At 46.6% G+C, this 14185-nt stretch overlaps 1 protein-coding gene across 4 annotated transcripts in view; it reads left to right on the plus strand.

Moving 5' to 3' along the window:
- Nucleotides 1-14185, plus strand: part of FLNB (filamin B) — a 73816-nt gene that overhangs the window by 53306 nt on the left and 6325 nt on the right. For 2 of the 4 annotated variants that reach the window (XM_075762070.1, XM_075762072.1), the window contains exons 29-43: nucleotides 758-1005; nucleotides 2776-2850; nucleotides 3573-3675; nucleotides 4575-4715; nucleotides 6457-6585; nucleotides 7054-7227; nucleotides 7368-7526; nucleotides 7904-8107; nucleotides 8727-8879; nucleotides 9203-9325; nucleotides 9898-10164; nucleotides 10614-10751; nucleotides 10842-10957; nucleotides 12819-12951; nucleotides 13996-14172. In XM_075762070.1, the coding sequence (XP_075618185.1) occupies nucleotides 758-1005; nucleotides 2776-2850; nucleotides 3573-3675; nucleotides 4575-4715; nucleotides 6457-6585; nucleotides 7054-7227; nucleotides 7368-7526; nucleotides 7904-8107; nucleotides 8727-8879; nucleotides 9203-9325; nucleotides 9898-10164; nucleotides 10614-10751; nucleotides 10842-10957; nucleotides 12819-12951; nucleotides 13996-14172 (2340 nt within the window). The remainder of the gene's footprint in view (nucleotides 1-757; nucleotides 1006-2775; nucleotides 2851-3572; nucleotides 3676-4574; nucleotides 4716-6456; nucleotides 6586-7053; nucleotides 7228-7367; nucleotides 7527-7903; nucleotides 8108-8726; nucleotides 8880-9202; nucleotides 9326-9897; nucleotides 10165-10613; nucleotides 10752-10841; nucleotides 10958-12818; nucleotides 12952-13995; nucleotides 14173-14185) is intronic. The other 2 variants (XM_075762071.1, XM_075762074.1) reach the window with 1 other exon arrangement.

Here is a 14185-nt window from a genome sequence, read left to right on the forward strand (position 1 = left end):
TGTGATGGAGATTACTCTGAGATGCCAGCTTAAATTTCCCCTTTCCAAGTAGTGTTTCTGACTTTGCTGTAAAGCTGAAATACAATCGCCGTAGGAGTAGATGCTGGAATACCATCAAGGTATTAAAGCAGCAAGTTCATTGCCACTTGAAAATGAACCATTTACCTGGTAACAAGTGCCAGTCAAAAGCAGGAGTGTTAAATATGTACTGCAAATAGGACTTAATAGTTCTCATTTAAACACAGCGCTCCTCAGGCTGGATCTGATTGCTACAGTTTGGGCATTGTTTCATGATTTTCTTTTTTTGGGATGTGTGGCGGAACAGTGGAAAATCATTCATGGCCAATGTAGGAGGAAACATGGCCATGGCTGCTACTGTGCCCTATTGCAGCTACTTACACAGGGAGGTTTATGTTAAAGCAGTGACAACCGAGTCGCTGTCTGAGGCAGAAGATAGTGCCTTCTGCATAAAGGAGTATGGCTTAAGGAATTGCTTTCTTCAAACTTAGCTTTTTTCCCCTCCGTTCTCATCCAGCCTCTCTGATTGCAGAGGGGAAGGGAAGCCGGTGGCCAGCTCTTGTATGCCACTGTGCTGATCAACACTTCAAACGTCCCGTGGTGTACATCTGCGCCCAAAAACATGGGTGTGGGTCGCCGGGACTGGCGTTTTGGTGCCGTGCTTCCCAGGCGTCTTGCAGGAGGCCTGTCTGGGAAAACTGTGCTCTGAACGCTTTCTGTAATGAAAATTGCCTTGTAGGTCCTGGAATTGCACCCACTGTGAAGACTGGTGAGGAGGTTGGTTTTGTGGTAGACGCCAAATCAGCAGGGAAGGGAAAAGTGACGTGCACCGTCCTGACGCCAGATGGGACAGAAGCTGAAGCAGATGTTGTTGAAAACGAGGACGGGACTTACGATATCTTCTACACTGCCGCCAAACCAGGAACCTATGTGATTTATGTCCGCTTTGGTGGGGTGGACATTCCCAACAGTCCTTTCACCGTCATGGTAAGCCAGCTCTGCTCTGAAAATACCTCCCGCTCGGATTCCTGCTGCCACATTTTATTTAGTGATAGGTGAACTCTGTGTGTAAATGTTTATTTAGGCATTTATTAGACTAGCAGGAGCTAATGAATCCTTGTTACTTGCAGAGCTTATTTTGAGCAGGCAATGCAGTTAAGTGAAGAAGGATAGAAGCCATCAGAGGATGAAGACTTGGCTTCTCTGAACAAATTAATTTTTCATTTCCTGACCATGTAGGTTTTTTTCTAAACAATGTAAGGGTGGTTGTAATCAGCTTCTACGACTAATTACTTCAGCTGTTGTCAGATACGGTACTCTGACTTGTCCGTCTCTCGCTCTTTATAATGTTGATCCCAAAATAAGGAATGGTCTGCTGACAGATCCCAGGGAAGCAGGCTGTTAGCTCACACTTAAAAATGATTTGCAAGTGCTAGTTAAACTGTTATAGCCAAATCCCCCTCCTTCTAATTACGTTCCTTCCAACGTGCAGTACTTCAGCATGTTTAGGTTTAAAAAGCAAACAAAACCCCAGCCTCCCTGAGGAGAGGACTAGGTGCCTCTCAGGGCTCACAGAAGCCCTTCACGTGAAGAACAGCTCTCAGCGTTGGCAAAACAAGTCTTGGTCTTGTAATCTCAGCCAAGGCAGCCTCTGGTGCGTCTTGGTCCGTGAAACCACACGGCTGTACTTGTGCTGAGTCTGACCGGAGCCCGTGGGCGAGTCCTCGGGGCCAGGCACGCCGGCTCTTCCTACCTGCAACCCCGGCAGATCAGTACCAGTGTCTCTGAAGATTTCCACAAGAAAAATGACTCCCTTGGTCGCTGCTCAAAGCTCACCGCAGGAAATGCCTCTCGAGGTCAGGGAGCCTGCTCCCGGCCAGCCAAAATTCCCACTTCCTAGCTGAGTGATACAGTATGTGTTTGACTTGGGTGTCTCAGCTGGGGGCAGAGAACAGTGAAACAGCAGTATTTCTGTTTTGCATTGGTTTTCTTAGTGGAGTCTTTCCAGGCATCAGTTTCCAGCGGGTTATTTTGCTAGGGTGGTTTGCAGTGGTGTAAAGGGGCAGGAGGAGCCGGGGTGGCTGAGCCCGGTGGAGCGGCGTGCGTGGGTGTGAGTCCCGGCCGCTCTAGTGGTGTTGAGTGGGGGAGATGGGAATTTGCAAGTCATCCTCTTGGCATGCCTGGTGGGAAGGGAGGCTGTGCTGGGGGAAAACACATTTGGTGTCTTGACAACGCTATCCCAGCTATGAATCAGAAGAATAGCTTTGCAGCTATGACTGGACGTGGGCTGGGTCATTCACCCAAGCGCATGAGCCGGGAGAAGCCTTCCCATGGTGGCAGGCTCTCCTGCTTCCCAGCTCGCACGCTGTGCTGCCCAGCGCCTGGGGACTTGCATCTTGGGTTTAAACCTTTCACTTCCCTTCCTGCGCCAGTCCCATTAAAAAAGCAACTCTGAAATTCAGTTCCACCAGTGTTTTGGCACTGCTTTCCAGCTTCCTTCCCAAACTCCCAACGTCGGCACGTACTGGCTTTGTCCCTTTGCTGTGGCTTCCCCCAGTGTCCAGTGCCTGTGGCCAGGGACAGTTTCCCAACTGCCCTGGCTGGATCCCAGGTCCTTGCAATGGGAAGAGGACTGGGAGGGCTGCATGGTGGGAGGAAGGTGTTGAGGAGCTGGAAGGAGATGTGCGTTCTGTACTGTGAAAGATGGGAATGCCTCCATGCCAGAATAACACCTAACTTGCCTTTACCCCTGCCCAGGCTGTAGATGCAGATGATGCCACCATGCGGTCGCAGGAGCCAGTGGGCGCCTCCCCCCCCGGATTCTGCCCTTGGGTACACAATTTTTACGTTTTTCAGCTGTTTTCCCCCATCTGTGTTCCATTTCAGATGACAGCCTGCTTCTTGGGACTGCTTGAATTGCTCTGGTCATTGTGTTCATTCTTTCTGTTTGATCAATTGTTCTTGGGATCCAGACCTTGTTTTTTCTTTGCTGCTTGAAGGCAGTCTCCAAATAAGCTCTCATTTAAACATGAAGAGGATCATTACACATACAGCTTCTACTTCTGCAATGTCTACTGTTGGCAAAAGCAACTGAGTGCATCGCTTTGTTTTCTCAGTAAAACAGCGCAGTGTCTTGAGTCCAGAGTCGCATTGTGAAACTTGTTTCTTTTGTCCACTTTGTGTTGCAATCACTCTGCCCCATTCAAAAATCACTTTCTCTTCCAGGCCTTAAGCAACTAAATCCTTTCAGATGGAGCCACTTTGGGTCTTGTGTGTGCTACATTGTCTTCCATCCCTTTGTGTTCCATTTTTACCGCTTTTAACTTTTTTCCAGCATGTCTTCCATTCACACCGTGTTTGATTCGCTCTGCTCTGCGGTGCGGTGGTGTTACGAAGGAGAGCTTGGCCGGACGCTGCTCTGGTTGAGCCCAGTCCTGTGGCTGGCTGCGATAATCACCGCACGCTCTCTTCTGCTTGTGCTCACAGTGGAGTTGCTCAGTGCTCATTTGGGTCTACCATCCTTTTTGAATGTCCCATCCTTTTGCTTCCTCTAGGTCACAGAAGAAGCTTATGTCCCGGTTGGAGACATGAATGGCATGGGATTCAGGCCCTTTGATATGGTTATCCCTTTTGCCGTAAGGAAAGGAGAAATAACAGGTACCTGGAATACGCATACCCTCTCGGGATGGTTTTGATTTTTGTTAGCGTATTCATCCATTCGCAGCTAACAGTCTGGGTGGTCTAGACCACAGCGTGTGTGGGAGGATTGTATCCTGCCAGCAACTTAGTTGTTTAATTTCACATCAAGTGGCACCCACTGAGGGTGAGTAGGATACGCCCTGCTGATGGTTTGAGTTAAATGAGGGGGTTCTTGGTGCTGCTGTGGTCCGCAGCACTAGGCTGTGAGCTGCCACACTGTAGGACCCATTGCTGCTTTTTCCTCTCTGGAGCAGCTACGTGCATCCTTGATGAGCTCCGTTATTTATTTTGTACAGATGCTGCAAAACAGTCTAATCTGCATTCCTGTCACGTACCTTCCCCAGAGCAGACAACCCCTCTTCCACAGGTCTGGCAGCTGAGAGCATCACCCCAGGAGCTCCCCGGTTGCACTAAGCTCCTGCGTACACGGGCTGTGTCCCCTCCTGCCCTTTAGCTCAGTAATCCTGCCCCAAGCCCTGGTCTGTCCCTGCCGAAGGGTCAGTCGATCTTTCCTTTTCAAAACAGCCACAGGAGAGGGTGCATCCTGCAATGAGGTAGATCGGCGCCTTTCCTGGGGCTTGCCGTGGAAATGTCAGTGGCTGTAGCAAACAGCTCTGCCTGTAGAGTTTGTAAGGTCACAGGACTGTTTGCCAGATGTCTACTGCTGCGTTGTATTCATGTAGCTTAAGTAGAAAACATGTCTGGTTAATGTTCCCATTAGTCTCCTATTTGTGCCTGTGGGTAAGGAATTTAGCAATTTAAAATGCTTGTTTAAAATGGCTAGACAATTCTTTGTGGGTGGGAGAGGGGAAGCAGGCAGCTTCTCCTTTTGTAACTCCCGTGGTGGCTCTTTGTAGGTGAAGTACACATGCCCTCTGGAAAGATGGATACGCCTGATATTGTGGATAACAAAGACGGCACAGTAACAGTGAGATATGCTCCTACTGAGGTCGGGCTGCATGAAATGCACATAAAATATATGGGAAAGCACATCCCAGGTGAGTCTGACAAAGCAGGCGACACAGATCTTGAGTGCAGTGTCCTGCTGACGCATCTGCTCCCTCTTAAAGTTTCTATAGCTTAGTTGTATGCACCGCAGTAAGAACTGCCCAGGACATCTTACCATTCAGCAACAGTTCATCTGCAAGCAGTCCAGAGAGAAACTAAAGCAAAGGAGCAAGTGCCGGCACATATGAGCTTCCATTGTGGTTTAATAGTACCAGCCAGGCTTAAAATGGATTTTGGTTTTGGGAACTAGCTTCTGTGGCATTTTATTATGAAGAAGAAACATACAATTTTCAAACGACCATTTTTTTCAGGTTGAAATTTACTGCCACAGTGCTCAACAAAACTAGTGGTTACAGTATATGTTTATCCTTAAAACTGCATTGGCATAAAATGTCCTATCTGTGGGGAGGACTAAGTGGCTAAAACACTATAGTTACTCTTTCCATCTCATTGCAATAAAACAAAACACGCATGCTGTAATCGCACACGCTATGCTGTAATCTTTCTTTCTTCCTGGCTGCTTCTTAACAAACAGAAACCAGTGCCTTTCATTTCCTCTTCTCTTTTCTCTTCTCTTCTCTTCTCTTCTCTTCTCTTCTCTTCTCTTCTCTTCTCTTCTCTTCTCTTCTCTTCTCTTCTCTTCTCTTCTCTTCTCTTCTCTTCTCTTCTCTTCTCTTCTCTTCTCTTCTCTTCTCTTCTCTTCTGTTCTCTTTCCTTACCTCACCAGCTCCTGCAGCTCCCTGGCTGAAGCTCTGCATCTCCTGGAGGCTGGGGCTGCCCTGCGTTTCTCCGGGCATGCCGGCTGCGCGGGGCTGGGGCAAAAAGGGGCAGATCTGTAGAAGGATGTGTAGACATGAGACAAAATACTTTCAGCACTGCCTGAACTGGGCTGCTGGCTCTGTTGGGTGTACAGAAACACAGGATAACTTTGGCTGAAGCAGGGAGCTCAGTAATGCGATGCATGGTGCTACTTCGGTATCTTCAGCACTTTGTATGGATATAACACCTCCGTAAGTGCCAAACTGTCGGTTCGGTAAGACCATTACCCTGCGCCTGAACAGAAGGATGATGTGCCATAACGTTTCCTTCTTGAAGTCAATCATGAATCAAACTTGGTTCTGTCTCAGCTGCAAAATCTAGCTTTGGACTTAAGAGCTATCTATGTCTTTTTTTGAAACCGTTATTGGCTGTTGGTGACTGTACTTTTTGTTCTTGTGCACCAGTTTAGCTAATCTGAGGCTGGCAAATATGCTTTTGGATACATTTCAAACTTGCTAGTTCAGGTTCATTGAGTCAGACAATGTGCTGTGCTAGTTCCTAATTCTCAGCTACCAAAATTCAGGATCCGTGCCTGAACTGAAAGCCTGCTTCTGAGTCATGTTCTGATTTAATGTGCTAAAAATAAAATTGTAATGAGTAAGACCCTTTACAACATCATTGAAGCTTATCTCTGGTAATTTGAGTAATACTTACTTTGTCATGACTGGATGTAGAACAAATTGTGGAGAAATATCTGTTGAAGATGAAAGGGGAGGCTTACTCATTTTTTAAATGCGTTACAGTCACATAAAGATTCTTCAGATACTGGATAGTGAGAATGGCATTGAAGAACGGGGGTATCAGTAAGCATAAGATCCCGTTGGGTCGGAGCAGCTTGATGTCTGTTTTATTCTTGTAGTCCAGGTTACTCATCCTTAAAAGTGCTTCTTTTGGGTTTTTTTTTCCCTTTAGAGAGCCCTCTGCAGTTCTATGTGAATTACCCAAACAGTGGCAGTGTGTCTGCTTATGGGCCTGGCCTCATTTATGGCGTTGCCAATAAACCAGCAACTTTCACCATTGTCACGGAAGATGCAGGGGAGGGTAAGTCTGTTGTTTAAACCCGTCCTACCCTGAACTAGGAACTTCTTGGAAGTGTAATGTGCATTGGCATTAATTTGCATTCATCTGTCCAGCTATGAATCTCTGGTGTGATACAAATGGCTTGTGCAGTATCAGGCTGTAACTTGCAGTAAAAACTGGTGTATTGTCTCTTCCTGAGAGCAACAGATGTACCCTGTGGTACAGGATGCAAGTGACTCGTTTAATGAAAGATAAACTGAAGGCAGCTTAGATCTAGTGGACGATGACTGGATCTGGAATCACTGTTAGGTAAACCTAACAGACTGAATAGAGTTGTGGTCTTAGTGGATTGGCCTGAGCAATTTTTGCTACTGTCCTTTGAAAAAATGGCATCTAAGCTGCATTTTCAGTACCAAGTACTCGATCTTCCTCTTTGGACCAAGTCTTTCGACTTGATGTGCATGAAGTGCTGTTCTCCTTGTTTCCTAGGTGGGCTGGACTTGGCTATTGAAGGGCCTTCAAAAGCAGAGATCAGCTGCATTGATAACAAAGACGGGACGTGCACAGTCACGTACCTGCCTACTCTACCTGGGAACTACAGCATCCTGGTTAAGTACAACGACAAGCACATCCCAGGCAGTCCATTCACGGCCAAGATCACAGGTATAAAGTTTAGATTTCTGGAAGCACTTCGTAATGAAAATGAACCTCTGATAGCATGGAGGACCTAGTTTGTGGCAGGAACATGAAATCCTCAGACTTGTTCTGCACTTAACCTGACTCATTTCTCTTTATATATGCAGATGACAACAGAAGACGGTCCCAGGTTAAGCTTGGTTCTGCTGCTGACTTTCTGTTGGACATCAATGAGACTGATCTCAGTCTCCTAACAGCCAGCATTAAAGCCCCATCAGGTCGCGATGAGCCTTGTCTTCTGAAGAGGCTACCCAATAACCACATTGGTAAGCTCCGATAGCCTTGATTTGAGAGAGTAGTGTAGTAAGTAGCCTTTACTCTGGTTTGCTTTGCTATGTGAAATGACTGACTTAACACTCCTTTGGGAGGGAGCAGAGGTCAAACCAAGCGGTTGATATGGTTTGGTACAGTTGACCAAAGAAAGAATATGAAGAATGATGTCTTGTGTTACTTCAAGCACAACCTGGCAAGTGCTTTTTGTCAGTGTATGTGAATGGCTTTGTGGCCCATTTGAGAGCAACACTTCAAAATGTGTAAAGAGAGTGCTCTTTCAGTATTTCATTTCTTGGTGCGATTAAGGCTTCTTAATCAAGTATAACATGCATAAAAGTGAATAAGTTTGTCACATTTCTCTGCTTTGTAGGTATCTCATTCATTCCACGGGAAGTAGGAGAACATCTGGTTAGCATCAAGAAAAATGGGAGCCATGTGCCAAACAGCCCTGTAACAATCATGGTGGTCCAGTCTGAGATAGGAGATGCCAGACGAGCAAGAGTTTTTGGACGTGGCTTGGTAGAAGGACGAACCTTTGAAATGTGTGACTTCATTGTAGACACAAGAGATGCAGGTTAGTTCCATTGCAAAGGGACTGTGAGATGCTGGGAGATACGTGTCCTCTCTAAATGAAAGCATTGTCTTCCTCAGTGCACAACCTCCAGGTCACAAGCAGCAAAGCAGCAGGTGCAAATAGTCTATTAAGCATGCACAGTCATTACTGTCAGTTATTAACTACAGACAATGCTATTAACTTCTAAAATGCTTTGCATTGCATTGTCTTGGCTGATGTCTTCTGTTACAGCCAACAGGACTGTCACTGAGGCACTGACGAAGCTTTTCTTTCATTTGATGGTGCTGCTTCTAGTATCATTCTGTACAACAAGGAGGAAATGAGGAAGATATTTCCCTGTTGTTTTAATGTGGAGTCTTGGCCCCAGTCTTTGAAACTAGCTTTTCAACATTACTAAAGTAAAAGGGATATGGTCAGAGCATTTTAGGAGCTGAACGCATGCTGCACTTTGAATATCTGACTGATTAGGACTACAAAAATGTCATTAAGGCATTGTGCAACTCCTATGTGCCCATTCTGATGCAAACCTTCTGACTAGCTACTGCTATGGATTTGGACTATTTTATGTCAAATTTATAATAGCGCTATGGAATCCAAGGCTAATTTAGCTGTATTGTAGGTTATGGTGGGATCTCACTGGCAGTTGAAGGACCCAGCAAGGTAGATATCCAAACTGAAGACCTAGAAGATGGAACTTGCAAAGTGTCCTATTTTCCAACTGTACCTGGCGTCTACATTGTGTCCACTAAATTTGCAGATGAACATATTCCAGGTAAGCAGGAGTGTTTGGCAACTTTCTGGTTAGTACAACAAAAGTCTTACCTAGTTGGCCGGTGCACTAGAACTGGGGATGGGCTGTGTGATCTGGCTTGTACCGTAAGTCCCAAAGATTCAAGGAGGTCCTACCAGTACACTCCAAAAGCAGCAAGCATCCAAAACTGTTCTGGTTACATGGGTGTATTTCATTGGGACCTGACTCTTAGCTGGCTCTGAAACGTCCCTCTGATATGTTACAAGTTGGAGGAAGCTTTCACTCCTCCCCTCGATGCAGTGTATAGTGACTGGAGGAGGAATGACTTGCTGTGCTACTTACAGGCAGCCCATTTACTGTGAAGATAAGTGGTGAAGGAAGAGTTAAGGAGAGCATCACACGAACAAGACGGGCTCCCTCTGTTGCAACAGTAGGAAGCATATGTGATCTGAACCTAAAAATTCCAGGTGAGCGATGTCCTTATCCCCATAACCATAACTTGCACTTGTATATCGTGGGTGTACCTGAAGCAGTGGAAATAGGAACTTCAGTGTTGTTAGGATGTTAAGATAGTTTAGGGAAGAAACACTGGTAATGTGGTCTCTTTGAACGGTTAAAAATAAGTATAACCGTGATTAACATATGGAGAAGTAAATACCAGGGAGGCCTTAATCTGTTCTGTGTACAGCAGGCTGGAGAATGGGCTGCACAGCTCACCCTGTCTCCAGGGTTTTAAGATCATCAACATCACGTTGGTTGCTAAGTGTTTGTACTGCTGCCTGGCAAATCTGAATCACGTAGGCCAGTCTTAGTGGGCTGCACTTATCCAGCCTCTGTCCCTGTAGCAGCGGGTGAGCTGTAACTGGGCAGGCTGGCTGCTCGGCAGCACGCATCTAGCTGAGCGTAGAAACTGGCACCTACGTGCCTCTTCTGTCATCTGCACTGTCTAATCACTTGAGCTCAGGTCCTGCTTCCAGAAACAAAATACCAAAACTCTTTGTCACTTTCTAATCTGTGATTTTAATTCTCTTCTTGTTAGAAATTGATTGTGGGGATATGACAGCCCAGGTAACTAGTCCCTCTGGAAGGAACTTTGATGCAGAAATCGTAGAAGCTGACAAAAACACCTATTGCGTCCGCTTTGTGCCACAAGAAATGGGGGTCCACACTGTGGATGTCAAATACAGAGGGCAGCCGGTGCCGGGCAGCCCCTTCCAGTTCACCGTGGGGCCGCTGGGCGAGGGAGGAGCCCATAAAGTGAGAGCTGGAGGTCCAGGGCTGGAGCGTGGAGAAACGGGCATCCCAGGTGAGTCCTCTGCTCTTGCTAGGCTCCAGTGCCTGCTGTGCATGGGTCTGCAGCGCAGTGCTTTGGTTTCTGTCGGCTTCTCTTAAGAGCTTGAGCGGAGCTTCATGTAACACCGTAGGATCGCCCCGAGCCAGGGTTGGTCAGTGGAGGAACACAGAGGAATAATGTTGCTGCGTCATGCAGATGGGCAAGTCTGAAATCCACGTTTTGGAAACCAAGTGGTCTCACAGAACGAGCTTGAGGTTGTAAGGTGTGCTCTGCAGGGCTGACAGGCTAATTCAAGGCTAGTAGTGGTTTCTCCAAAAGGCTTCTAAGTGTTATCACCCAAGATGGTGGGATGAGGTACCATTACATATACATAACTATGGCATGCTGCACGGTCTGTTAGGAAGAAGCTGAAACCCAGCAGCAGCAAACTTACACTTGTGTGTGCTCTCATGCTTCAACAGCTGAGTTCAGTATATGGACACGGGAAGCTGGAGCTGGAGGACTGTCTATTGCTGTAGAAGGCCCAAGTAAAGCAGAAATTGCCTTTGAGGACCATAAAGATGGATCGTGTGGTGTATCATACATAGTTCAAGAACCAGGTACGTACTAAGACCAATTCATATTGAAATAACACTGAATGCTACTTTCAAAGAAACTAAGGACACTCACTGCTTCTTTTCTCCCTGCAGGCAACTATGAGGTGTCCATAAAGTTCAATGATGAGCACATTCCTGAAAGCCCCTACCTGGTTCCCGTCATCGCCCCATCCGATGATGCTCGCAGGCTCACTGTCACTAGCCTTCAGGTGAGACATAAGGAAACATCTCCACAGCTTGCCACACAGACTGATTTCGTCCTTGTTCTCAGAGACCAAAATGGTTGTCCTTTCTTCTTAGTAATAGCCTTGCCTTAGTTGGTGCTTGTTTTCAAGCTCAGGTTGCAGCCGGAGAAAGGTTTTTGGCAGCTGGCCCCTTGGTGACTTGGGTCGGTAGAGCTGGCCCAGCTCTGGCTAGCCAGAATTTGAAGGTAGAAGGCTCAACTGAGTGTATTGCAGGTAGTAACACTTGGGAATTAAGAATAAGGGGCTCTGGAAATAGCATTGGAGGAGCTAAAACTTGCTTTCCACCCCATTAGCTAGGGGAGGGCCAGGGAGAACTGAAACACGAACGTGAACCACCAGTGATCATGCTGGTTACTCAGTCAGCATGTGGACTGAAGAGCTGGGTTTCCATGGGCAAGGCAGCATAGGGCTGCGTGGTTGGGACATTGCTGCAGCCTTGCTGGACCGTTTGCATGGGCAGATGGAGGGCGTCCCGCCGTGATGTCAGAGCACGGATTTGCTCTGGCTGACGTCACGAAACCAGGCAGTCGCAGCTCAGATGATTCATGAACAGCAGTGAATCTCAGAGTAAATCACAGCTTTGTAACTGGTCTGGGCTCATCTGTTAACCTCACCATACCATTTTTGCGTGTGTGGTTACATGCATTGAAATAAAAGTAACATTAAAGGCCTGACTTAAATCTCCAAAGCCAGAAGCGTGGACATGAGACTGAGAATGTGTGTCTGAATGTACTGTACCTCAGTCCTCATTGAGTTGTGATAAGCAATTAGTACTTCAGTTGAGGCTTTTTTTTTGGGGGGGGGGGGTATGTCCCAGCCGTAGTCCCCAGGAGTTTGCCTGGGCTGCAGGACTCCTCCACCTTGGCTGTGTAAATGAATCATGACAGCCTGATCCGATAGTATCTCTTCTAACCATGAGTTACAAGGGCGTTAATTAGTCACTGTGGTATTGATGTTTCTCTTGTGTTTCATTTAAAGACTTTTTGACAGGAATACTCACTTCAATTAAGTCCTGGAGAGGCAGATAAAGCTGAGTGTTCCGTAATAGAGCGCAGTGTGCAGCATCCGCCTCTGCTAAACCCTCATCAGGGACTTGATATATACATTGTACCTCAGTTCTACTCAGTTGCATTTATTTCCCTCTTCAGGATTTAGTTGAAAACAAAATCAGGTAAAGTATGTTCAGCATAAAATATTATTGCCGGATAGCTGCATGGGCTGCTCTGGTTGAGGACTGTTGCAGCACAGATGCTGAGCTGCCTCGTCTTCCACTGATGGCCTTGACAGCACAGCAACATCTGGTTTCATGTTTTAAATTGCTTTCTGATGTTAAGACGTCTTGTGGTGGCGTTCTAAATGCAGCCTCTTGTGGCAAATATAAACATGCATGTTACTCTTTCAGACAACTGGATTATCAGAGGCTTTTCCCCTGAATGAATCTGGAATGAATGAATGGGCTGAAAATGCAGCTATAGCTTAAACATCCTTTAAATCAAGTGCCTGAATACGGGGGCCGACCTCAGTGATAACGGGTGACTAATCTTGTAAACCTGCCTCTGCCTGATTTGGTAGAGTCGTCTGGCTTCCAAAAATGGTCTGTTGCCATGGGAAAAATCAACCTAGCCGATGTGGGTGACTCCTAAATTAGCCACCCCCTAAGAGGGAGAGAGCTTCTGATTTGAGAGTTAAAGCAAGTCCCATCTTTACGCCTTTTGTTGAAATCTAAAAAAAAATTGTGCTGAAGTATGGTTATTTCCCTGCCACAAATCTAGTGCTGTCTGAAACGAGAAGTTTAAATTTGATAATCTGACTGTTGCATTCTCAGGAGTCTGGATTAAAAGTTAATCAGCCGGCATCCTTTGCTATAAGGCTGAACGGGGCAAAGGGCAAGATTGATGCTAAAGTCCACAGCCCCTCCGGAGCTGTAGAAGAGTGCCACGTGTCTGAGCTGGAGCCAGGTGAGCACGGCTTTACGTTGGTCAGAACAAACTGGGTGACCTCCAAAACACGCTCACTGCCCCATAGCAAGGGGGTTTAGTCCCTTGGGCTTGTGAACAGTGTACCCCAGGGCCAAGCACCTTGTTTGGAGAATGACTTCTTGGTGTCGAGAGTTGTTCGGGCAGGATTATGTCCGTGCTTTTCCTAGATAGCTCATGAAATGGCTGAGCCCTAACTTGTGTAAGATACGGATATTTAAGTCTTGGCTTGCCGGTGAAGATATGGTGATATTAGTCATAAATGAAATATGATGTTGTTGAGTTTAGCCAGGGAAGAAGTTTATTTTTCAAAGCTGTGCTTCCATCTTTGACTAATAGTTTATTTTTAACTTGCGCTTACTCCTTCATACGAAACGTCAAGGAAGCTGAACATAAGCAAACGCTACAGAAAGCTCAACACCTGTTTCAGCAATGAGCTTTTCTTTTTCACTTGAAGTCTGAGTGAGTTATGGTCTGTACTATGAACGGACAGCAGCTGTTTGGCTGGGGAAGATCACTCCCTCCTCTGGGTTAACACGCAATCAAAAATGTTAAATATCAGCAACTTGCTAAATGACCTTATTAAATAAAGGTGCGGTGTCTGTGGTGTCAGAGCAGCGTGCTCAGCCCGCTGGTAGGATTTGGCTTGCTCATACCAGCTGCTTTTCTTCTCCGCACTGCTCCCTCGACCACTGACAGGTCGGGCTGCGATTAAGCTGTCATGTTTAGTGCGCGTTTGAGGCAAACAGCCCTAAAACTGACCCTGCAGACTAGATGACAGCTGAGATCAGGTCCTAGTAGACAAGGTGAAAATGCAACCCGTGACACCTCCTGTGATAAATATGGCATTTTCCTACTTAAATATGAGCTCAGCAGCTTGTGTAGCTGACTTTGCTTAAGCTGGAACCAAAATACGTCAAAGTGTTACAGAAGCCTTGCTTGGGTTGCTAACCAGCCCTGTGTTGGGTTAAATTGCTGTTTTAACGATAACTCTGATATATCAGAAAAGCCACTTCTCTCTTGCAGATAAGTATGCCGTTCGGTTCATCCCCCATGAAAACGGCATCCACTCCATTGACGTGAAGTTCAACGGGAGCCATGTCGTGGGCAGCCCTTTCAAAGTGCGCGTTGGCGAGCCCGGGCAGGCGGGCAATCCCGCGCTTGTCACGGCGTATGGATCCGGCCTGGAGAGCGGTACCACGGGTAACCCTTCTTT

Source organism: Balearica regulorum, chromosome 10, assembly GCF_011004875.1.
Source record: "Balearica regulorum gibbericeps isolate bBalReg1 chromosome 10, bBalReg1.pri, whole genome shotgun sequence".
Classification (NCBI taxonomy): Eukaryota; Metazoa; Chordata; class Aves; order Gruiformes; family Gruidae; genus Balearica; species Balearica regulorum.